Below are 26,531 nucleotides of genomic sequence, written 5' to 3'. Positions count from 1 at the left end.
CAAATTTCAAGTCTTATTATTCAAGAAATACATTTCGTAAGGTTATAGCTACCATCGATAGGGATTACTCTGATGGATCTGGAAAAGTCAATTGAAAACCTTCTGAAAATGATTCACCATTCTAGATGCCATTGAGAACATTCGTGATTCATGGGAAGAGGTCAAAATATCAACATTAACAGGAGTTTGGAAGAACATGATTCTAACCCTCATGGATGACTTTGAGGGACTCAAGACTTCAGTGGAGGAAGTAATTGCAGATGTAGTGGAAATAGCAAGAGAACTAGAATTAGAAGTGGAGCCTGAAGATGTGACTGAATTGCTGCAATCTCATGATAAAACTTTAACAGGTGAGGAGTTGCTTCTTAAAGCTGTGCAAAGAAAGTGGTTTCGTGAGATGGAATCTACTCCTGGTAAAGATGCTATGAAGATTGTTGAAATGACAACAGAAGATTTAGAATATTACCCAAACTTAGCTGTTAAACTTAGCTGACTCCAATTTTGAAAGAAGTTCTACTGTGGGTAAAATGCTATCAAACTGCCCTGCATGCTACTGAGAATTGTTCATGAAAGGAAGAATCAATTGATGCAGTAAACTTCATCGTTGTCTTAAATTTTAAGAAGTTGCCACAGCCACCCCAACCTTCAGCAACCACCACCCTGGTCAGTCAGCAGCCATCAACATCAAGGTGACACCCTCCACCAGCAAAACGATTTCAACTCTCCCCCAAACTCCCCCATCCAGAGAATGGATACATGTATAAGTATGGCTGAGTCACTTTGCTGTGCACCTGAAATTATCACAGCATTGTTAATCGGCTATACTCCAATATAAAATAAAAATTAAAAAAAAAAGATTACAACTCACTGAAGGCTCAAATGAAGGTTAGCATTTTTAGCAATAAAGTATTTTTAATTAAGGTATTTACATTTTTTAGATGTCATGCTATTGTACACTTCATAGACTACAGTACAGTGTAAACATAACTTCAATAGGCACTGGGAAATCAAAAACTATGTGTGACTCACTTTATTGCGATATTCACTTTATTATGGTGGCCTGGAACTGAACCCACAATATCTCCAAGTTATGCCTGTAGTAATGAGGTTATTATTCTGGATACAATGGGAAGCCATTGAAGGATTTTAAGGAGTAGGGTGATGTGATCTGATATACATTTTAGAAATATCACTTCTGGGTAAAGAATGGACTGAAGGGTATGGGCAAGTGTGGTGACTAGTGGTTAGTTAGCTAACCATAGCATTAGTCCAATCCAGAAGTGATAGCGGCTTATATACTATGGTAGTTGGAGTGGAGATAGCAAGAACTACTCTGCATATAGTCACTTGTTCCTGGTAAAAGTTCAGATTTGGGGAGACTGAGGCAATTGGAATTGGAATGATTTTCTTTGTAAATATTATAAAGTTTCATGGCTGATCCTTTGCTTATTTGAATTGTTATTTTTCTTTATGGGGCAGTGGACAAATAAGATGAAGGCAGAAGACAGAGTAATTGGAAAGGGCATAGAACAATTAACTACTTCCTTCCCTAACTACTAACCCTTCCCTAAGGGTTAACAATTTGGAAGAATTGGGTCCAAGTGCTAGACATTTTACAGAATCTTCATTCACGTAACAGGCACTTGTTGGACATCTCCTTTGTGTAAGCTATTGTGCTAAATGTTGTACAGAGTAGAAAATGAGTTAAACCTAGTTCTTCCCTTTAATGAACCCAGGGTTAGTATGCAGTCATACATTCATTTATTAAAGAAACATTGAGCACCTGGCATTGCTCAAGACACTGATAAGACACACTCATTGCTAATAATAATGACATTTGAAAGTTATGTGTGCTGTACGAGAAGTATGGTAAAGTGTTATGGAAGTTCAGAGGAGAGAGAGGGAGGAAGGAAGGGAGGACGGGAGGGAGGGAGGGGGAAAGAGAGAGAGAGAGAGAGAATTTGAAATTGTCTGGTTCCTGACTGGGGTTATCAAGGTAAAAGGTAGCATTTAGACCAAGTCTTTAACAAAGAGAAAGCATTTGAATATGGACAATGGGACATAGATACAGCATGAGCAAAGGTACAGAGGTGGTAGGTTTTGATGGACATTCAAGGAAACAATAAGTAGTGGTTTGTGTACTGAGTAGACATGAAACAAGGAGGGAAAACATCCATCGTCAGCACACTTTGAAAGGCTTAACAGTTGGGTCTTTACTTCTCAGATAATAGGGAATTGTTGAAGAAATTCTTGAACAAGGAAGAAGATTGTTTCTGAAAGATTAATGTGACCGCTCTGTATAAAAATGGGTAAGAGGAGAGGAGGTCAGTTAGATACCTGTTGCAATAGGCCAAAGAAAAGGTAATGAGCATTGGAAAAATTAGGCTGGTAACATGGGAGAGGAGAAGAGGAGGCAGATGTAGAATGCTCTTTTTACATTTGCTAAGTGCTGTAAAATCCAACTACTGAAGATTTAACAGCCCTTAGCAATGATAACAGAGCATTCCACAATAGACTATTTTAATAAAAACTTAAAGGTCTTGAAAAGCCCTGAACAGTTGTACATAAAAGACGACATGCTGCTCAGGAGGTATCCATCTAAATGTCATTGAAATCAGCTCTCTGGTAACAGCCACCTGGAAACATTCTCACGGCTGCCAAAGGAAAGGAGATTGCAATCAGTGATGTGAAAACAACTAATTTTTCCCTTTAAATTTGAACCTGCTCCCTGAAAGTTTACACGTGCTAGAAAACTCCTGAATTGGATGGCTGTTCTCCCACTTTGTAAAAGAAAGAGGTTAAAACAAACAAAAATCCCTTAGAAAGGGGCTAGAAATGTAGACATAATTGTTTTTTCTGTTGGAGTTTGAGCACCTTTGGGAGCCGGCATTGTACAAAGTGCACCACCTCAAAGCATCACAGTATCTTGTGTATGTTTATGCAAAAGTTTCATTTCCTCCTCTCATTTGATCTTCTCCACAATCCTGGGAGAATAGTCAAGGTAATCATTAATAGCCCCATTTTTCTGATGGCTCAGATAATTAAATAAGATGAATGGGGGTGTGAAAGTACATTGTAAACTTTAAAGAACCCTAGCAAAGTTTACTTATGAAATGTATTTATTCTTCCTCTTTCTAAAAAGAATATTTTAGTGTGACTGGGAATTATTCTTTATAACAGCTTTATTTAGGTATAATTGACATACAATGAACTTCACATATTTCAAAAATACAATTTGATATTATTGACACATACATACAACTGTGAAATCATCATCATAGTCAAAATAATGAGTATGTACACCTCTCCCAAAAGCTTCCTTCATGCCTCTTTTGTAATCCCTTCTTCCTAACCCTCCCCAGTTCTCTCCTCAGGCAAACACTGATCTATTTTCTGTCAGATTAGTGTGCATTTTCCAGATTTTCATATAAATGAAATCATATGTTTTGTATGCTCTTCCTTCCTTTGTATAGATCCAGATTTCCATTTGGTATCATTTTCCCTGTAATTGAATTTCCTTTAACATTTTCGGTAGTGCAAATCTGCTCCTGATAAATTCTTTCAGCGTTTGTACGTATCAAAAATTTATTCCACTTTTTTTAAAAGATATGTTCTCTGGGTATAGGATTCTAGGTTGACAGTTTTTTTCTCTCTCTCTCAGATGTTGCTCCACTATCTTCTTACTTGCATTGTTTTCAACAAGAAATATGATGTTATCCTTATCTTTTTGTTTCTCTGTACATAAAATGTGTCTTTTGTCTATGGCAGCTTTTAAGATATTCTCTTTATTGCTGATGTTTAGAAATTTGATTATGATGTGCCTTGGTATAATTTTCTTCATGGTTTTCCACTTGGGGTTCATTGAAATTCTTAGATCTGAGTTTTCATCAAATTTGGACATTTTTCCTTCCTTATTTCTTCAAATATTTTTTCTATTCCCTCCCCTGTCTCCAGTCATGGCTCCAATTAGGCATATATTGGACCCCTTGAAGTTGTCAACAGCTTACCAGTACTCTGTTCATTTTTTTAAGTCTTTTTTCTCTCTGTATTTCATTTTGAATAGTTTCTATTGCTATGTCTTCAAGTTCATTAATCTTTTCTTCTGCGATGTCTGATTTGTCATTGGTCCTGTCCAGTGATTTCTTTTCAACTCAGACATTGTAGTTTAAATCTATAAAAGTTTGATTTTGGTTCTTTTTTATGTCTTTTGTGTTTCTACTTAATATGTTCTATCTTTTCTCTAGCTTCTTAAGCATATGAAATCCAACTATAATAGTTTTTATGTCCTTATCTATTAATTATATTATCTGCATCACTTCTGGGTCTGCTTTGTTGACTGATTTTTATCTTTATTATGATTTTCCTGCTTCTTTGCATATTGGGTAATTTTTTATTGGACACCAGACATTGTGAATTTTACCAGGTGACAAATATTTTTCATTCCTGTAAGTATTCTTGACCTTTGTTCTGGAATGCAGTTAAGTAACTTGAAATTTTTTTTATCTTTTTAGGTCTTGTTTTTAAGTTTTGTTCAGCAGAACCAGAGCAGGGTTTAGTCTAGGGCTAATTTTTCCTCACTAAGGCAAAACTCTTTTGATTACTCTATCCAATGCTCTCTGAATTATTAGATTTTCTCCTCTGGCTGGTGTGAAAAGGAAATAGTCCTAGCCCTGTATGAGCTCCAGGGATTATTACCTCTAATGCTTAGGTAATTCACACATAGATAGACATCAATACTGAGCTACATAATAGGGGAGGACCCTCTTCAGATCTCTGAAGTTCTTTCTCCGTGTAGCTTTCTTCTTTCCAGTACTCTGCCATGCAAACTGTCTGCCATAGTCTCCCTGGATTCCCAGTTCAATCTCCTCAACTCAGGGAGATCACCATGCTTTGCCTGAGTTCCCCTCCCTGTGCTGAGGCCTGGAAACTCTCTCCAGGCAATAAGCTGGGGAAATGTTAGGGATCACTTCATTTGGTTCTTGTCTCTTAGTGATCTCTGTCTTCATTGCCTAATGTCCAGTGTCTTAAAAACTATTGTTTCATACATTTTGTCCATATTTTTACTTGTTTAAGGCAGGAGTTACCCTGCAAACTTGTGCTTAGAATGAAATGAGATAAATGTGTGTGGAAGCAGCTAGCTCAGCTTCTGAAACTTAAAAGGTTAATAAAAACTTAATTTTTTTTGATTTTTTTGTTGAGAGATTTAACTTTGGTGCTATAACTGACACCAAAAGTGGAGGTGTGGACTTGAATCCTGGTTATCTGAATCCTAGTCCTATACCAGTATACTATAAGCATACTACCTCTTTTTTTAAGGATCCAAAATCATATGTCACCTGGATCACATACCACTCCCCGTTATATCTATTCCACCACCCCCTCCAAAATGGTTCCAAGTCACCAGATACATCTAGGAAGCAATTTGGGGGATTGAAACGTCGAGCTGATTTAAATTTATCAAAATTTTATTGATTTTATTTAAATTTTATCTAAATTTTATCAACATTTAAATTTTATCAAAATTCTGAGTGGCGGGATGACTGACACTCTTGAAGTTATTCAAAGACACCACAATTTGAGGCCACCTTTTGCATTCTTTCCAGCCCATGGTGCCACATAAAGCTTATTCTTGATACAGTTACCCACAGAGTTTCCCTCTGTCACAGGTAAGGTGGCAGATGGAGAAATGAAACTCCTATGAATAAGACTGACCCAACCATGGAATAATAAACTATTATCAGAGATAGAGACTATAATCCAAGTCTTTAATGTTCTCCTTGCTAGTAGTGGGGAGAGAGTTTGGGGTTATGTGGTCCCTGGAAACTGCTGTGACTGCATCTGAAGTACCTAACTTGAAAAGCTACTTACAGTGGCTTACTCACTGGGCTGTTCTTATTCTCTCCTCTCTCTCCCTCTTGTGCACTTAGGTTACCGCATTCGCCTGGGCTCTAGCACTGACAAAAAGGACACAGGTAGGCTTCATGTTGATTTTGCACAGGCTCGAGATGACCTGTATGAGTGGGAATGCAAACAGCGTATGCTTGCAAGAGAGGAACGCCACCGTAGAAGGATGGAAGAAGAAAGGTTGCGCCCACCATCCCCACCTCCAGTGGTCCACTATTCAGATCATGAATGCAGCATTGTTGCTGAAAAACTAAAAGGTATACAAAACACTCGAGCTTTGTGATTAAAAGAACTCTTTTCTTTGGAGAAATGTAATAAATATATTTGTATTGTTGACAGTTATCCTTGAATTTCCCACTAGGGATTCTAAGCATTTCTTGTGTTGAAGCCTTGCAGTTAGAAAGGTGTACCTAGTAATTCAAGAGCCAAAAATTTGTCCCTCCCACCTGTGTCTGTGATCCTTCACTGTCTCAAGTTACTTTTTCTCTCCATATATCAGGTGACTAGGAAGAAACAATTTTTTCCCACTTTTCCACATCAGAGAATTTTAGCTGTGATCCATGACTTGGGACCTGTAAGCACCTCCACCCCGTTTCATTGTGGATAGCAAGTTAGTTTTGAATTCTAAGTCAGAATAAATCAGAACAATAGAACTTGATGTGACCTCAGAAAACTCTGATAAAATTCCATTTTATAGATGAGAAAATGGAGGACCAGAGTAGTTACAGTATACATTCTTCTTAGATTACTCAAAGACGTAGCTACTACCAACTAAAAGAGGACTCCTTTAATCACACATTTATTTCACACAGTAACTACAGAGACTTCCAGACATTGCTAAATCAGACTGCTTTCCCTTTAGTTTTGATTCCTGTTCCCCTTGCTTAACTCTCAGAGCCATTTTGCTAATTTAACCTTAATTGCCTTGCCTGGTCTCCTGTGTTAGTAGCTCAAATCCAGTTTTTTCATTCTATGAGTATGGTTGATTTTACTGGATGAGTGCTGGTGTCCCATTGATCTTATTGGTGACACCAACCCAGCTCTAACAGTATGAATTTTCCTTGCTTCTTGTGCTCTAGGCTCAGCAAGATGCTGCTAATTCCCCTTTGCAAATAGGTCTCATTCACCAAACTTGTTTGCACCTTATAGCCTAAGGGTTTCACACGTTAAAGAAATCCTTTGTTTGGATTGATTTGTCTTCCTGTAAGAGAAAAGCAGAAAACATAGAGTCCAGAGTAGAGACACAGAAATAATGGTACACTTTGAAAAGCTGGAAAGGCTGAAAGCATTGGTGAGATGTCAGGTCCAAGACTTAACTGTTCACATAAGACCAAACAGCTCAGTTTGAATTTTTATAAAAAAATGAATTTGCTGGTTGTGTGGAACTCAAGCAAAAAGTAAGCATCAATGAATCAACTATACATCAGTAATTTTTTTAAAAACTGAGCATCAACATAAAGACTGTATGTAAGTAATGAAATGAAAACTGCTATAACGGTGAGGCTGACCTCTCATTACACATCTGCACTTAAAAAGGCAAGTGGTAAGAAGTTCACATTACAGTGAGAGATGGTTCCACTGGACATAAGGGTTCCTGACTAGAGAGGGATGTGGAGTCCTACAGTGGGCCTTCAATGGGATGCTAATGGACTCTCCCTCTCAGGAGTCTTTAACAGCAGAATATGTAAGTGGCTATCTCAGAAAGCTGAACCAGAGGCTTTGGAAGCTGAACCAGAGACTACTATTTTAACATCAGAGAGTAACTCCTAACTAGCTGTAGAAATCTACATGGATGGTTCCTCAGGCAAGAGAAACAGGATGTGGCGAAATGTAGAAATAGAACGAATTACATCAAAATAGATTGTGACTGGGACTGAATGGAAGGCCTGGGGCTGGATTGGATGCAGGAGTGATGTTACAAAAAGTCAAAGATGTAAGTGTTTATACCTAAAGAATTGCCATTTAACTCTTTCTTAAGCCTCCTTCCAAAGGTTTAATTCCATGGATCCAGGATAAAGTTACTGTCAAATGCAAGTTAAGCTCAAGGCTCAAGTTTACTTGTGCTTATTAAAAATGAGATTGTAGAATTCTGAAGTTCTCTCACTGCTAATTTATATATTACACACATGCACGCACACACACACACACACACACACACACACACAGAGGTTAAGAAATTTGCAAAATGTGAAAACTATGTCAGTAAAGAAAACTTTAAGAAGAAATACTCTTGTTCTGAAAATTCTTCGTAGACTACAACCAATCTGCCTACTTTTGGAATCTTTCATTCTTTCAGTCTCTCTGCTCACCTGCTGCCTGTGTGTGCACACGTGTGCATGCATGGTTCCTCACCCTCTGCAATTAATTCATTTCACAACCTTTGCCAAAAAGCCATGGTGGCCTCCTTACCAGCATGTTTGGAAAATAGATGGAGATTTGGTTACTTTTGATGACTCTAAAAATAAATTCTCTTTTTTCAGATGATTCCAAATTCTCAGAAGCTGTGCAGACCTTGCTTACCTGGATTGAGCGAGGAGAGGTGAACCGTCGCAGCGCCAACAACTTCTATTCCATGATCCAGTCGGCCAACAGCCACGTCCGCCGCCTAGTGAATGAGAAAGCTGCCCATGAGAAAGACATGGAAGAAGCAAAGGAGAAGTTTAAGCAGGCCCTTTCTGGAATTCTCATTCAATGTGAGTGGAAGTCATAGTTCTGCCAGAAGGGTGAGAGGGCACTTCACTTAGTCGTCACTGTCTCTACACAGGAGCCAGGGCTCCAGAGCCATCCTGTGTCAAGAAGGAATGCCCTCTTCTGCCTTGTGCTCTCCTTATATTGCCAAATGCCTGAGCTCTGGTTTCATGGGAATCATGTGCGCACCTCCTATGTTCATTTTCTGTGGTATATCTACTTCAGCTCCTTAGAAACACTGACGCTTAGACCACAATCCTGTGATTTTACTTTCGCTTGTTCTGAAAGTAAGTTACAAGCAGCCTCAGGCTCCAGTGGAAACTTCGGTATTTCACTGCTGAAGTTAGAATGTAGCATCAGGATTTGTAAGCTTCTTTGCTTCAGATTTGCATCATTATGCTTTTCAGGTATTCCATTTCAGGGATAAATGTAATTATATTTCCCAAGGTAATTGAATAAAAGCCAAATTTGCTACTTCTACCTTTTGTTTTTAGTTTCCTTTCTTCAACATTTCCTTTACTGGATGTCAGTAGACACTGAGAGGGAATGGGAAGCCACTGAAATAGCCATTTACAAAAATTAGTACCACTCCAAACCTATCCAAGGTCTCTTAAATGAGCAGAAAAATTCTCAAATAATGTTTTTAGTTCACCGTATTATAAAATTATGAACTCTTATCTTTTGAGTAAGAAACTGTATTCACATTAGGAACAAAGGTACAGTTTTATGACTTTGCTTTTAAACAGTTATGGCCCACTCTTCTCATACTTGACTGATACATAAATGGGATTAAGGAGGAGTTGTTTCATTTTCTATTTCTATTTTGAAAGTATCTATGGGCATGGAATCCAGGAAGAGAAAGCGTATGTTTTTAGGGCTTCAGAATAAATAGAAAAAGAGAGCAGCAAGCATCATGGGAATATAAATCCTTAAATCATTAGTAGACAGGGTACAAACAGGGCTGTAAAGAAAGAAATAACACCTCTGAATCTTCTTACTGTGAACACCTAGCCAGGCAGAGGATCTTGTCCTTTTTTTCTTTCCCCAGAAAAAAGTCATGACTAAGTTTTCTTTCTCTTGAACTGATTGCGATAAAGCCCCCGAATATTTGTACACATTTCCTTATTTGACATTTTAAGCGACCCTGAAAAAATACTCCCTAGGACTGTGCTTACACACTATTCTTCCATAAAACTTGTGTTTCTCCAGTCAACAAGCCTATCTAGGTAGACTTAAAATAGATCCCATCCATTGCACGTTCTGATTTTTTGCTTCTGGTTAAACATACCTCAGAATAATAAAAAGATGGATTCCATTGAAATGAAGCATCCAGGCTCATTCTGAAAGGCTAGTTTAAGAAGCCAGTGGTCAAAAGGAGCTGGTACAGTTCACCACTTGCTGTCCTGTTGTGCAGGGTCAATAGTGCTAAATCACATTCACCATGACTCTTGCCTCTCCTGCCTGAATGAATACAGACTGCCTGTATTAAAAAAACTTTAGTCACCATTTCACCCTAAACCTTCTAGAATTCATTTTTTCTTTCTGTATATTGATATCTTTGCCTTTGCGTCCCCTTTAAACTCATGGTACACCAATACACATAGCCTTTTTTTTTTTAGCACAGCTCTAGTCCAGTAGTGTCATAGGAGACACACTAAGCCTAATGCTTCTCTTATTTCTTTTCTCCTCTCTTTTGCCATCCCTGGATGATGCTGATTCAACTGTTGATCTGATGCTACAGTTGAGCAGATAGTAGCTGTGTACCATTCTGCCTCCAAACAAAAGGCTTGGGACCACTTCACAAAAGCCCAGCGTAAAAACATCAGCGTTTGGTGTAAACAAGCTGAGGTTAGTAACTTTTTACTCTGGTAGCCCCTCAGGGGGACAGTTTCTTTCTTTAACAAGTTATTGATTTGGAGTTTAGCTAGAATTAAATAGTGCCAAGCTCCCATGGCCACAACAAGGCCCTAATGAAACACTGAGACATGTTCTATAGCTTGTCATTGTGTCCAGACCACCTGCTGCCAAAAGGGTAATAAATGTGCACATGTTGTCTTGAATGCATTCTGCTGGGTGGAAACCTTAGTAGTGAAAATGTAGCTGCGATCATTAATAAGTTTACTTCCCTAAGCTAGCTAGTCTTGGGTACAACAATAATTACGGACCTGTGCATCTAGTGTTAGTAATATTAGGGCTGTCTTACATTTATTAGAGCATCTTGACAGTTGAGGCTGAAAGCTGCCTGGTGTTACATTGGAGCACTGAAGTTTCTGAGCTTCCTTTATCAAACCCACTCAGCCACCTTTATAGGTGGCAGCTTTAAAGGTAACAGAGGACTCTGATTTCAAATTAAGGTTGACACACACCTCTCTGCTTGTGCTCAAGTGACATTTTTAGCATAACACTAGAACATATCTGATGTGATTAAGTTGAGATTCTAAATCTGAGATTAAAAACCGAGATGGGAGGTTTGTTTACACCAGTGTGCCTTTGGAATGGTGTTACATAGTCCTCAAGATTTTCTGTTCCTATGTGTAGCTTCCTTACCCAGCCAGCCCTGACACTTTCCATCTATGTATGCAGCAACTCTTTCAACTTCGTTTCTGAGTCCTCTTTGCCAGTCTAGTAGCAGTCCCATTATATCTATCAATGCAGGTTGTCATATTCCTTAATAGTTAAATAGCACTTGTATGGAACTTACATATTATAAGGCACTTTCACATTGGTTAGCTCACCTACGCGAGCCCCTCAATAGATGTGGTGTAGTGGAAAGAACCTTGGACTTGGAGTTGACATGAATCCAAATCTCAGCTCTGACAATGTTATAGCTGCGTGACTTTGAGCAAGTTAGTCAGCCTTTCTCAGTCCTTATTTCTTCACCTGGATTAAATGAGATAAGAGATATGTAGACAGTATGAAAATATAAATGCTATATAAATGAGAAATAGTATTATTTCAATTTATCATTAACAACTCCATAAGGAATAAGTAAGTAGAGTGTCCGTTTTTTACATGTGAGGAAACTGAGACATAGAAATATTAAGCGATGTGGGCTTCCCTGGTGGCGCAGTGGTTGAGAATCTGCCTGCCAATGCAGGGGACACGGGTTCGAGCCCTGGTCTGGGAGGATCCCACATGCTGCGGAGCGGCTGGGCCTGTGTGCCACAACTGCTGAGGCCCATGGGCCTAGAGCCCGTGCTCCACAACGGGAGAGGCCACCGTAGTGAGAAGCCTGCGCACTGCAACAAAGAGCCCCCACTCTCTGCAACTAGAGAAAGCCCATGTGCAGCAACGAAGACTCAACGCAGCCAAAAATAAAATAAAATTAAAAAAAAGAAATGTTAAGCGATGTACACACAATTATACAGCTAGTAAGTGGTCAATTCAGGCCTAGAAATTCTTCTTCTTCACTCTGTGCTCTGGTATAAACTGCCTTGTGGTCTTGAGTCAGTCATTTAATCTTTGTGAACCTCAGTTACCTAATCTATAAAATGAAGATAATAATCCATTCCTCTGTCTTTCATGAGAATACATGACATAGTTTGTGTGGCAACAATTTGAGAACCGTGAAGAGAGATTAGAGGAAGATAAGCCCACCTCTGCTCATAAACCAACAGTTTCTGAGCCATCAGTTCTGACTCGGCAAAGGGATCTATGAGTCACTAGGGAGAAATCCTTGAAGACATCAGCCCAGTGGAGGGTAGGGTCATAGAAAGCCAGTAAAGTTTTTAATTGTTAAAAAAATAATAATTAGGATCAGAAAAGGAACCGATTATCTTAGTGTAGCACAAAATGATTTTAGAATGCTAGGGCTACCTCATGTTGTTGAGCCCAACGAACAAAATTCAACATTTCAATTCAGACGTTTACTGAACAGATTCTCTGTCTCAGGTATCATGACAGGCAATGCAGGATGAGATGATCTTTGCCCTCAGGGAGCTAAAAAGGTAACAAAAGTGATCAAGGGGAGGGTTGGAGTTTAGCACTTAAATTTATTTATTTGTTTTTAAAATTTTTATTGGGGAATAGTTGATTTACAATGTTGTGATAGTTTCAGGTGTACAGCAATGTGAATCTGCTATACATATACATATATCCACTCTTTTTTTTTTTAGATTCTTTTCCCATATAGGCCATTACAGAGTACTGAGTAGAGTTCCCTGTGCTATACAGTAGGTCCTTATTAGTTACCTATTTTACATATAGTAGTGTGTATGTGTCAATCCCAATCTTCCAGTTTATCCCTCCCCCTCCTTTAACCCCCTGGTAACCATAAGTTTATTTTCTACATCTGTAACTCTATTTCTGTTTTGTAGATAAATTCATTTTTTTAGATTCCACATATAAGCAATATCATATGATATTTGTCTTTCTCTGTCTGACTTACTTCACTCAGTACGACAATCTCTATGTCCATCCATGTTGCTGCAAATGAGATTATTTCATTCTTTTTTATGGCTGAGTAATATTCCGTTGTATATATGTACCACATCTTTATCCACTCCTCTGTTGGTGGACATTTAGGTTGCTTCCATGTCTTAGCTATTGTAAACAGTGCTGTAATGAACATTGGGGTGCATGTATCATTTTGGATTATGGTTTTCTCCAGATATATGCCCAAGAGTGGGATTGCTGGATCATATGGTAGCTCTATTTTTAGTTTTTTAAGGAACCTCCATACTGTTCTCCACAGTGCCTGTACCAGTTTACATTCTCACCAACAGCGTAAGAGGGTTCCTTTTTCTCCACACCGTCTCCAGCATTTACTGTTTGTAGATTTTTTGATGATGGCCATTCTGACTGGTGTGAGGTGATACCTCATTGTAGTTTTGATTTGCATTTCTCTAAAAATTAGTGATATTGAGCATCTTTTCACATAGCACCTAAATTTAAAATATCCAAAATCCTTAATTTAGTTTGAATAATTCAGAAAAATAAAAGTTGAGAGAAAAATGCTCAATATGTCTTCCAATTGTAGCAAAGCAGTATTAGTCTCTACCTTCCCTTCAACGCACACATGTATCCATTTTAGGGGGTGGAAGAGGCTGTTTGAAGTGCCCCACCCATTACAGAAAGCCCTGCTGATACAGTATTTCCTTTTTCATGGGAGGAGTGGAGCCTCTGGTTGGAGAACTGACTTGTCTAGGCCACAACCCTTTTGTAAACAAATTTGCAATAAAATAGTCTCCATTAATTTTATTCATCAAGGCCCTCTGTAGTTATAGCAAGCCTACCTATCTGGTGGGTATATGCTTGAGCTTAATTACTTCCTCAGTAAAGACAGCTATGCCAGTAAGCCGGACATTTCTCTAGGGCTGTGGAGAGCTGAGAGCTGTACACCCTATCACCTAATATTGTAGCAGAGCTTCCTTGGCACACTGATGAGGATAAAGCACACGGCCGGCATGACTTACTACATGTTTTGTGATATGCCTTGTAGACTTTGTAGGAACCCAGAAAAATGCTTCCTGCCTGTTGGATTGGACTAAATTAAGGTCTACCCTGAATACCTCAATCTTTATAAGTAAAACTACTGACAGTGGAACATAGCTCATGACCTTTCTCTGCCATTGCATTCCCTAAACCTAAAAGATTTCTTCTATTCTATATTGGCACCTCTTTAAATCATGGCTTTAAATTTTTTTTAACCTCTGAGTACTTTCACTTGATGACAGGCAACTCTGAGGACTAAAAGGAGGTATCCTGTAGAAAGTGACAAAACTGTCCTCTTAAATTGGGACTGCCTCTTAGCACCCCACTGAGAATCAGAGCATCTCAGTGACCTAATCAACTAAACTGACTTTTTCTTGACCTAGGCATAAAAGCTACAATTCCTAAGTTAGGGGTTTCATCAAGGTAGAAGGGTCTGACATTGAACCTTTTCTACCAGTTGCCTCAGGGAATAAGCCAGCTGGTGACTTCCTCGCATCACAAAGTACCTGTTATTTGTCTCATTGTCATCCTGCTTCCAGCAGCAGACACTGTCTCACTCTGGTGAGAGAGAAGTTATAAAGTAAGAAGAAAAGGTCCCCACTTTCAGGGAGCTAAGGCACTCACCCTGGTAGCATCTGCCAAGCAGACTAGTTTGATAATGAGTCTTTTTCATTGGTTTACTTTCCTGATTTACATGTGTGTGAGGCTCCTGCTGATACAATTTGAAAGGGTAGTAAAAATAAGAGAAGGCTGAAGTCCCTCCCCTTACTAAAAGTTAGCATCTACAGTGACTTTACTGACAGTGCTGTGTTGTGGGAACTCTTTTTCTATAGAATCATTCAAAACCTGTGTGTTTCTCTTACCGAGATCCTGGCCTAGATTACAAGTTAAACTTTGGATGGCATATACGAAGCTAGAGCCATAGCAGTAGGCACCAAGAAACTCCCTTGCATTCTCCCTAATGTGAGATTTTTATACCATTGGACCAGAAGAAAGGGTACATGGTGATTACGTACTAGCATTCTCGTGAAATGAAATACTGTGATTGCTAAAATAACTTTCTAGATTTCCAGGCCTATCATTCCAAACCCCAAAGAACTGGTTGCAGATAGATGTTCAAGTTATCTGCATACCCTTGTTTTAGGACCCATTTGCACTAACACTAGCTATTGGCTTTCAGCCATCAAACCCCATGCTAACAAAATTTGGATCAACCTAATTTGTATTTCCATTATGTAGCATACAATAGACATTGATTAAGAGCCTGTGTTTGTGCTTTGCTTCATTGGCTTGAATGATATCTCAGAATCAAATTTCTGTGTAAGTGTAGGAGCTATCTTCCTATCCTCTGCTCCTTTCCATTCCTTCATCTGGCCCATTCCCCACCGAGTATCCTGTTAATTTTCAAAGCATGGGTAAGTACAATTTTGTTACACAATTCATAAGGAACTTTGCTTTTATTATAGTCATGTTTCTATCATAAAACATGAGTAAGATGAATTTAAGTCCACATAAATTTTTTGGAAACTATATAGTTAGATAATTAACGTTCAATAATTTATGATTTGCCTACTTTATGATAAATCAAAAATGTCAGCTGGTACAAAAATGATTCTTTTCAGCATTTTCCTCTGTCTAGAGTTTCAGTTTTATTCTATGTTAAAAGTGCTTTGTCCTCCATTGTGGAGCAATATGTGAATTTCTAAGCTTCGCAAAAAGTTACCACTAGAATAGACTTAAAGGCATTATAATGCATTTTGAGAAGTCACTAACAGTTCACTGTTTAGATTAAATATCACAGGTCTACTGTGGGCAATAGTGTGGTATAAAAACTTTAGGAAGGCTATCTTACCTTTTTTTATGTACTCTATCAGTGATGTGACCCAGTCAATTTCAGGTAGAGAATTACAAATGAAAATTTCTGGAAAATGTTTTTCCATGTCATTGCCACTCTTTTGGCTTCAGCACTGGATCCAACTATCAGGATGGGAAAAGGGGCAGATCTGGGAGGCAGCTATTTCTCTTGCTGCCTGCACTTCAGTGGCTCAAAGTCCTCCTGTTGCCTGCTCCTGTGTCCAAGCTAGGTAGAATGCCTTCCTTAGGTAAATGCCACCTTTTAGTTCTTCGCTCTGAAGGTATTTGTTAGGATTTGATTCCAAAAGTAGAGCTTTTTTGATCCACCAGAGAATATAGAAAATAGGCATCTTAGATATCAAGTGCTTTACTTTTCAAAGAATTAAAATCTCACTTGCTTTACTTAGAGGTAGTGTCATTTACTGAACGCTCACCTTAAGTTTATTGCAGTATAGTATCCTATAGCCTCTGTTGTTCTCTCTGCCTTATCTCCATTCATGTGACTTAGTATCGATATTTACAGAAAAAGTAATGGTACGGACCTTAGTTTCTCTGTAGCTAAGAAGGATTGTCTAGTTAGAGGGCTCTAGGCTCTGCCACTTTGCCTGCCTGCTGAATACTTAGAGCAAGCTTCTCCCTAGTTTTTCTTACCCTCATTTCATTATCAGCTAAAAGAACTGGTAACTCTTGTTTCTGAAGTATTTTGAGGCATTGAGGTAAAATTTGCCCATAGGTCCGTTATTTTTCTAGGGATTTTTTGAAGGTGTGAAAGATCTCTAGATAAGCTGTATTACTTAGTTATTGAACATTTTATACTTCTAAGAAGAGATTATGCTTTCTTGCCCAGCTGGAAGCAGAAAAGATGCTTTGCGGATGCTGAGCAGCTACAGAGCGTGTCTTAGCTATCAGTTAGATCTTCCGGCCCTGGGACATTTCCCTAGAAGGAACACAATTTACTCTTCTGAGAAACACAATTTAAACTTTCCCAGAGTTAGACAACATGTTTGTGAATTGAGAGTTGGTCTCTGCTTATACCCTCTGACAGTCTACATTTTTGTTAGGCAGCTAGGAGAGCCACAACTTTTCCTGATGAAGTAAGTTGTACAATATTTGAATTTGCCAGTGTCAAACCTCATTATGATCACCTTTCCAGTAACAGCTCTTTGATAACTGAAATCCAGACTCCTGAGAAAGGATGAATTCTTAGAAATGGCAATTCCGTTATTGTTCTCTGTGCAATAAGACATAGCAAATGTCTTTCTTGACACAGTCCTTTAAAGTTCATTTTTCTCAAACAAGTCATTATTTTCTTCTATTTTAAGTAATGCCTCTGCAGCACATTGAGGGATCCTTTGATAGTATTTCTATTTTCTATTTCTTCTATTTTTCCTTTACTTCTTAACTCTCAGTGATAACACTGAATAGCTCACTTTTTAATAGGTACTTTTATTTATATTTAGTGTAAACTTAACTTGATATAGAAATCATTATTTTTCCTGATAAAAGGAATAAAAAAGGAGAATATTAGTTGAGATAGTGATTAACTGTAGCATTAATTATTAAGAAATCCATTTAAAATACTTATAATCTCCCTAAATGGAGGCAATTTTCACCAGACGGCTTTGCACATTTTCTGTATTATGGCCCAAGTGCAGCTAACCTAGGCAAGGAATTCTCAGCTCACTGCTGAGGAGCCTCTGACAGGCATTAAGTGGCCTTTAAATGATTGCAAGCTGTTCCAAAATGGAGTTCTCATGCTTGATTTTTTTTGAAAAAGTGACTTTTCCAGTGTGATCTCAATCATTTCCGATGTTCTTTATGCCTTTCTGCAGATCTGTGTTTACATCTGGTAGCACTTCCCTTCAGCCTGAAGAACTTTCTTCAGTTTTTCTTATAGTGCAAGTCTTTGGGTGACAAATACTCGCATTTACATTTGTCTGAAAATATATTTATCTCATCTCCATTCTTGAAAGAATTTTTCTCTGAATATAGAATTCTGAATAAATAGATAATTTTTATTTCTTCTTGCACTTTAAAGAATTGTTTCCCTAACTTCTGGTCTTTATTGTTTCTGAAAGAAATCAAAGCATTCAAATTGTTTTTCCCCTGTTTATAATATGTTGGTTTTTTCTGGCTGCTTTTAAAAGTTTCTCTTTTTTCCTTTATTGATATATAATTGACATACAGCACTGTATAAGTTTAAGGTGTACAGCATAATGACTTGACTTACATGTATTGTGAAATGATTGTCACAATAAATTTAGTTAACTAAAGAGTTAGAGTTTCTATGTTTCATTTTCAGCAGCTTGACTATGGTGTTCCTAGACATACTGTTTTTCCACACATATTCTGCTTGGGGTTCACTGAGTTTTTTGAATATATAGATTAATATATTTCATCAAATTTAAGAAATCCTCAACTATTTTTTCTTCAAATATTTTGAATCATTTAATCTCTCCTCTCTTTCTGTGATTCCAGTTAGTTTCTCTGTTCTTCAGATTTGATAAATTTGTATTGTTCTCTCTTTAAGCTTTCTCTGTATACTGTCATCTCTATTCTACTGTTAAGCTCATCCAAAGTTTCTATTTCTCTTCTAAGATTTCCTATCTTTTCATTCATTATTAACATATTTCCTTTACATCATTGAGATAGTTATGATTAGCTGCTTTAACTCCTTGTTCTGCTAATTTCCATATCTAGTTCATTTCAAGCTTGGTTTCTGTTGATTGTCTTTTCTCTTGAAAATGGGTCATCTCAACCTAGTTCTTGTAGGTATGTCAATTAACTGGGGGCTTTACCTGCTTATTGTGAATATTTTGCTTTTAAGTCTTTGGATTCTGTTATATTCTTTCAAAGAATGTTGATTTTGTTTTCTTTTGTTTTAATGGTCAATTTACTTCATTGAATTTAAGCTAGAAATTGTCTCTCTTAGATGGCAACTCAAATCTCAGTTCAGTTTTTTAGCCTAGCTGGGTTGTTTGGAATCTGCCATGTGCTTTCATGGTTCAAGGGTCATGCAGAAATTTGTACAGTTCTTATACACAGAATTTGGATCCCTCTCTCTTTGGCTATCTACTTTCTGGGATCCCCTCCTCACTTTCCATTGGCTTCCAGTGGTTGCCCTGAACTCTCTCCTTTATTTCTTTAGGATATGAAGACATTGGATTTTCTATCTAAAATTTAGCCACCATATGAGGTGCTAGCTGTTGTCTGCTCTCAGACTAAAAGTCTCTTTAAAACTGGAAGACCCACACCCTTCTTCCAAGTGTCGGCTCCTCTTCAGAATATGCCTGTTTTTGTTCATTCTCCAATGGCATCAAGTAGTTAGGGATTTGGTTTGGTTTGGTTTTTTGTTCACAGAATATAGATATTATCCACGGAAGGGTTGATCTGGTAGGAGTTCAGTCCTGACAGCTCATTTTTACTCTAACTACTAAACCTGCAAATGTTTGATTAAGAGTTCTGTTGAGTAAGACTGTAAAGGGAGAGAGAAGAGGTTAGAAAGCAGCAAGATCAAAGGATTTGACATGGGAAGGTGAACATGGCAGAACCTTAAGGGAAAGTCCAGAAATCCATGTAAGAGGTGGAAGGTATTTCATGGTCAATGGTACTCTCTAAAATGGGAGGGATACAAGAATCATCGGCTGCTAGAGCTCTGGGTATGGAAAGAAAGCCTATGCAGGACAGAGTGTACAAAGTTTGCTTTGTGTATTGAGACTGTCCTCAGCCTCAACACGCCCCTTTGCCTTTGCCTTTGCCTTTGCCTTTGCCTTTGCCTTTGCCTTTGCCTTAAGACTACTCTGAAGTTTTGTTATACGTTTAAAAAGACCCTGCTTTACCTAGTCCTTAATTCTGTTTATTTCCTCAACATTTTCAAGGCTTTCCCACCTAAAAAGCATACCTTTTAACCTTAGGAAATTCGCAACATACATAATGATGAATTAATGGGAATCAGGCGAGAAGAAGAAATGGAGATGTCTGATGATGAAATAGAAGAAACAACAGAAACAAAAGAAACTGAGGAATCAGGTAAAGATTATTCTGCTTTGCTTTATTTAACTAACACCTACTGGAAGGGATGATATTTTAAAACCATTAACAACCAATAAGGTATGGGCACAAACCCATCAGACTGGAAGCAGCTAGAGACAATTGGTAAGGCCGTATAAGTACACACTGGCTGAATGTCAACCCTGTGGCTACAGGACTTACTGTGGTCTTAGTTTACTGCCATCTTTCATCATAGTACCTAACTAAAAGTGGGCTTTCTCTTCCTAGGAGCATTGGACATTTAGGTGGTATTGTTCTATATTTGGCTTGGACTTATTAATAAGACGTTCTACAGTAGAAACTATAAGACAGTTTATGTATAAATAGGTAACTAGCCAAACTTTTAGGAAAAAAGTTAGATCCCTACATCACTTATACTTTACACCAAAATTAATAGCAGATGGATTGAAGATTCAAATGACAAAATACATATATAGCAAAAGAAATGTTGGAAAATGTAGGAGATGGTTATATAATTTTGGATGAAGATCTCCAAAGATAGAAATCTTAAAGGATATTTTTGATATATGTATCTGCATAAAAATTAAATATTTCTCTTTAACAATCACAAAGTTAAAAGAGAACCGAGGGCTTCCCTGGTGGCTCAGTGGTTAAGAATCCGCCTGCCAATGCAGGGGACACAGGTTTGAGCCCTGGCCTGGGACGATCCCACATACCCCGGAGCAACTAAGCCCATGAGCCACAACTACTGAGCCCACGTGCCACAACTACTGAAGCCCGCATGCCTAGAGCCCATGCTCTGCAACAAGAGAAGCCACAACGAGAGGTCCGCGCACCACAAAGAAGAGTAGCCCCTACTCGCCGCAACTGGAGAAAGCCCATGCACAGCAACAAAGACCCAACACAGCCAAAAATAAAAACAAATAAATAAATAAATTTATTTTAAAAAAAAAGAGAGAATCTACAAACTAAGTGGAAATATCTACAGTATATGAGTCTACCTATCTGCTGCCTTCCATTGTGGTTACCTGGAGGTTTATTAGGAACCAAATAGGGGTCTACAAACAGTTGTCTGGATAAGGCCTTTTGCTTTTACCTGGTATAGTCAGGACCTCACTGTGAGACGATAGCCATGGTATGGGTCCCCAGTGGAACTCAAATGGCAAACCTGTTGAACAATATAAGACACCACCCTTCAATTTCATAACAAATCATCTTGGAGAGGGGTTACCATGGGCGAGATTAAAACATCAGCTAAAAGATGAGTGTTTTCAGGTAAACCATTCTATACAATCTTAGCAGTCAGTAAAGCACAGTGGACAAGACACTGGACCTAAAGTTAGAACACCTGAGTTCTAGTCCAAGCTCTGCCTTTCTTGACATAGAAAGGACTTCTTCCTCAGTGAGCCTCAGCTTCCACACTTATAAGAAATACATTATAAAAACTATCTAACAAAGATTTTATAATGGTTAAGTGAATTCATTCACTCCTTTAATAACTATTACATTCCCAGCCCTGTGCTAGACATTGGAGATATGGTAGTATACTGCCCCCACTGTGTGTGTGTGTCTGTGTGTCTGTGTGTCTATGTCTCTGTGCGTGTCTGTGTGTCTGTGTGAGACAGATAGAAAACAGATTGATTATAATGCAAATCAGAATTTATTGGTTCCTGTACTTGCATATTGAAGTGAGCAGCTCTAGCCACTTGAGTGATCCCAGAATCTTCACTCCATGAACAAAAACTCTTAAGGAAAGAAAATCACCAAGTCAGAATTTTTTAAAAGCATTCATTAGCTGTTACATCTGAATTTCCTCTATTTTTGCCATATGTTACATCCCTAAACATATAAACCTCCGTATATATTAAATAAACCCTTTGTAATCAGTGAATAGTTAATATTTTCAGAACAGCAAACTAATAACTGCAGATACATACTATAAACTTATAGCCAAGATAAACAAAAAATTTAATAATAATTGAGCTATTCAAATTATTTAAGTGTTTAGCCAGGATATTTTATAGCTGATTAATCTTTGATTTGTAGGATTGTCTCCACCTCAGTATCTGCAGTATTGTATACAGTATAAATCCACTGTTACCCTGAAATGAATGCGACCGTAAGTTTGAGCATCCACTTGATAAGTTGCTGAGTTTGAGGAATTATTGGGGGAGGAGAGGGGTATATGGGAGATTCAGATTGAATGTACTTACTAGGGTTATATAATTGCATTTTGCTTCTGTATCTCTTTTGAGTTAAAAGCTGTATTGGCTACTGCACAGAATCTTATTTCTTTAGAGACTGGAAACTCCCTGACAGATCATCTTATAGCTATTTTCTTTCCTGTTCCACATGCCAGGATGCTGCTTTGTCAAATAAAGCTATGTACAATGGACTTAATGGAGCTTACCAAATAGCTTTTCTCCCAGAAGGTTTCAATTCATTTTAATTCAAGGACTTCTGTGCATTTTTCTTCCCCTTGATCGTATCTAATTTTGTTATTGCATGTCTGTAGTACTCAACTGCAGAAATCCTGCTCAGTGTGAGCCGGTGAGCAGGTCCTCAGTTTTTATCTAAATCAGCTACATGTTTTAGTTATCGCTTGGTTCCAATGAAAAGCTTAAGCAACTAGAACTCAAAAGTTTTTTTTCTCTCTCTCTCCATGCTACCAAACTTGAATTTCAGGAGCCTATAGCATGTTTTTGGTTAAATATACTTCCCAGTCCGAGTCAAAGCTAGCAGTCTGTTACCTTTCCTTGAAGTGCCACAAAATTTCTGTTCTGTGAGATCCTCTATGGTAGCTAAGCCCATATTTGTGATTCAGAACTGGAAATACTCTTGCCATGGAAGAAAAGACCGCTGTGCTCAAAGCAATGTGTTGAAGAGGGAGAATCACATCAAAGCAAATCATGATAGTGTGAAACTACTTCATTCTATTGTTAACCATGATGGAAAGTACATGTACCCAGTAAACATAAGGATAGCTGTTCCCTTTCAGCATCTGTCTTCTGCCTTCTTCACTTAAATTGGTGGTTTTCAGATTTGGTATATATATATATATATAAGAATCATTGGGTTACCTTTTAAAATTCAGATTTCTGTGCTATAGAGTCTGCTTCAATAGGCCTGTAATAGGGTTTGGGAATCTAAATTTTATCAGCCATCCTAAATGAATTATATGATCGTGGTCCAGGGAGCACATTTGGAAAACATTGACTTAGACTAATTCTCCACTGTTCTAGCCAAAGTTTTCTCTTCCACTGGTATCCAATCTCCTTCCTTCTCTCCTCCTACCTCCCAGTATTCCCACTTTAGGAGTTTGATCAGTTAGTTAACAAGCATTATATCCTATCAGCTGATAGAAATAAAGATGTAATATACGTAAACATACATAAAATGTAAGAAATACCACTTGGTGCTAACCTGGAAGGTACTGATTAGAATGCAGCCAGGGCAACAGAGTGTGGGCCAGAGTAGTCGCAGTCAGTGAAAATTGATCAAGGCCTTGAAAGATGAACAGGTTTGGATGAAAGGCAAGAAAGTAAGAAAGCATCTTGATACAGAGAGGGAGAAGGAGCACGGCTCAAAGAGGGAAATAAGAATGATGTGATTAGGGGTATAAAAGATTGAGTGGGCAAGATGAGCCTAGACCATAGGGGACATGAATGCCAAGCTTAGACTTAGCATAGTAGGCAATATGTCACTATAAGCATGTCTTTCAACCATGCCACTTGTATGATAAAAGCAACATGAATTGTATATTTTAGGAGATAAGTTTGGATTGATAGAGACAAACCAGAGACTTTTATAGGAATTGAGATATAAAATGATGATGATTGGGACTAGTGAAGGCAACAGGAAATGAGAAAAATGATAGAAGAAAAAGAAGTAACAGAGAGTATGACATTAAAGATGCTAGGAGTCATTTGGGGGGAATAAACTAAAGTCTTTTGTGCTACATTGAATATAAATGATGAAGAATGGAAAGAATTCAGAATGAGCCTAGGTTTTCTAATCTGGGAGAATGGAAGGTTGGTGATTTTATTAGTTTGCTAGGGCTGCTACAACAAGAACCACAAACTGAGTTGCTTAAACAACAGAAATCTATCGTCTCACAGTTCTGGAGGCTAGAAATCTGAGATCAAGGCTCTAGCAGGGTTGGTTCCTTCTGAGGGCTCTGAGGGAGAATCTGTTCCAGACCGCTCTCCAGCTTCTGCTGGTTTTCTGGCCATCTTTGGCATTCCTTGGCTTGAAGATGCATCACCCCGATCTCTGTTTTCCTGTTCACGTGACATTTCCCCTGTGTGCATGTCTGTCTCTGTGTCCAAATTTCCCCTTTCCATAAGGACACCAGTCATAGAAATCTATAAGCCCACCCCAATTACCTCATTTTAACTTGATTACCTCTGTAAAGATCATATTTCCAAATAAGGTCACATTCTGAGGGCTGCAAAGTATCTTTTTTAGGAGGACAGATTCAACCCATAACAGTAGAACTGATAGAAATGGACTGATGGATGGGACTGATTTGCAGAATATAATGAAATCAGCTTCAGACAGTAGGTAGTTAGGAAATAGATGTAAGGGATTTGTATACAAATCAGGGTTGAAGAAAGTAGAAGGCATAGAAGATAGTAGTACAGAGGCGTTCATCTATACTCTGTTAGGAGTCAAAAAGGGAATAAACTACAAATATTTCCATAAATTTGGAGTATAAACAATAGAGATTAGTGGAATTTCATTTTTTACATAAGCCTGGAACACAGAAGGAACTCAATAAATGTTTGTTGAATGAATGAAAATTTTCTTATTAAACACTTTGAAGTAGATTTTATGATTTTGTGATCTTGAAAAATATGCAATAACCATAAATAATTAAATTTAACCTAGGTTTCCCTATGTGTCTTATTTTTTTCAATTAATAAACTTTAAGTTTTAGATCAGTTTTAGGTTCATTGCAAAATTGAGCAGGAAGTACAGAGTTCCCAAATACTGCCTGTGCCCATATACACACAGTCTCCCCCACCATCTACATCCCGCACCCTAGAGGTACATTTGTTACAGTAGCTGAATACATCATCATCACCCAAAGTTCATAATTTGCATTAGAGTTCACTCTTGGTATCCATTCTATGGTTTTGGAGAAATATATAAAATGTATGTGTTCACCATTGTAGTATCATACAGAATAGTTTCAGGTAACTTAATATCCTTTGTGCTGAACCTATTCATCCTTCCCTCCCCACAAATGCCTGGTTACCACTGATCTTTTATACTGACTCCATAGTTTTTCCCTTTCCAGACTGGCATATAGTTGGGATCATAAAGTATGCAGGCTTTTCAAATTGATTATTTTTACTTAGTAATATGCAGTTACTTTTCCTGCATGTCTTTTTGTGGCTTGATAGCTCGTTTCTTTTTAGTGCCATTTATTATTCCATTTTCTGGATGCATCACAGTATATCAGTGGTTAGATAACCACTAAAGAGCATTGTGGTTGCCTCCAAGTTTTGGCAATTATGAATAAAGCTGCTGTAAACATTCATGTGCAGGTTTGTGGACAAAGTTTTTAGCTCATTTGGGTAAATACCAAGGAGCATGATTGCTGGATCATATCCTAAAAGTATGTTTAGTTTTGTGAGAAACTGCCAAACTATCTCCCAAAGTGTCTGTACCATTTTGCATTCCCACCAGCAATGAAGGGGAGTTCTTGTTTGCACCACATCCTCACCAGTCCTTGATGCTGTCATTGTTTTGAATTTCGGCAATTCTGATATGTTTCTAGTGATATCACATTCTTGTTTTAATTTGCAATTCCCTAATGATATATGATGTTGAAATCTTTTCATACGCTTACTTGTCATTAGTATATCTTTGGTGAGGTGTCTGTTCAGGTCTTTAGTCCAAATAGGTTGTTCATTTTCTTATTGTTGAGTTTTAAGAGTTCATTGTATATTTTTGATAACAGTCCTTTATCAGATGTGTCCTTTGCAAATACTTTCTCTCAGTTTGTGGCTTGTCTTCTTGACATTGTCTTTCAAATAGAAGTTTCTATTTTAATTAAGTCCAGGTTATCAATTATTTCTTTCATGGGTCATACCTTTGGTGTTGTGTCTAAAAAGTCATCACCATACTCAAGGTCACCTACATTTTCTCTTATGTTATCTTCTAGGAGGTTTATAGTTTTGCATTTTTCATTTGGGTCTGTGATCCATTTTGAGTTAATCTTTGTGATGTCCCGTTGTTCCAGCACATTTGTTAAAGAGTCTATTTTTGCTCCATTGTATTGCCTTTGCTCCTTTGTCAAAGATCAGTTGACTCTATTTATGGGGGTCTATTTCTGAGCTATCTAATCTATTCCATTGATCTATTTGTCTATTCTTTCACCAACACCACACTGTCTTAGTTACTACAGCTTTCTGTTAAGTCTTGAAGTCAGGTAGCATCTGTCCTCCAACTTTATTCTTCTCTTTCAATATTGAGTTGGCCATTCTGGGTCTTTTCCCTCTCTTTATAAACTTTAGAATCAGTTTGTCAACATCCACAAAATAATGTGTTTGGATTTTTTTTAACATCTTTATTGGAGTATAATTGCTTTACAATGGTGTGTTAGTTTCTGCTTTATAACAAAGTGAATCAGT

At 37.9% G+C, this 26,531-nt stretch overlaps 1 protein-coding gene across 4 annotated transcripts in view; it reads left to right on the top strand.

The window, feature by feature from the left end:
- Positions 1 to 26,531, top strand: part of ENOX2 (ecto-NOX disulfide-thiol exchanger 2) — a 283,434-nt gene that overhangs the window by 234,742 nt on the left and 22,161 nt on the right. For all 4 annotated transcript variants that reach the window (XM_082681777.1, XM_082681774.1, XM_082681776.1 and 1 more), the window contains 4 exons: positions 5,928 to 6,161; positions 8,385 to 8,597; positions 10,334 to 10,440; positions 19,794 to 19,908. In XM_082681777.1, the coding sequence (XP_082537903.1) occupies positions 5,928 to 6,161; positions 8,385 to 8,597; positions 10,334 to 10,440; positions 19,794 to 19,908 (669 nt within the window). The remainder of the gene's footprint in view (positions 1 to 5,927; positions 6,162 to 8,384; positions 8,598 to 10,333; positions 10,441 to 19,793; positions 19,909 to 26,531) is intronic.

Source organism: Grampus griseus (assembly GCF_964374135.1).
Source record: "Grampus griseus genome assembly, chromosome: X".
Lineage (NCBI taxonomy): Eukaryota > Metazoa > Chordata > Mammalia > Artiodactyla > Delphinidae > Grampus > Grampus griseus.
The sequence above is the reverse complement of the archived record's forward strand: the minus strand, read 5'-3'. Positions and strand labels throughout refer to the sequence as shown.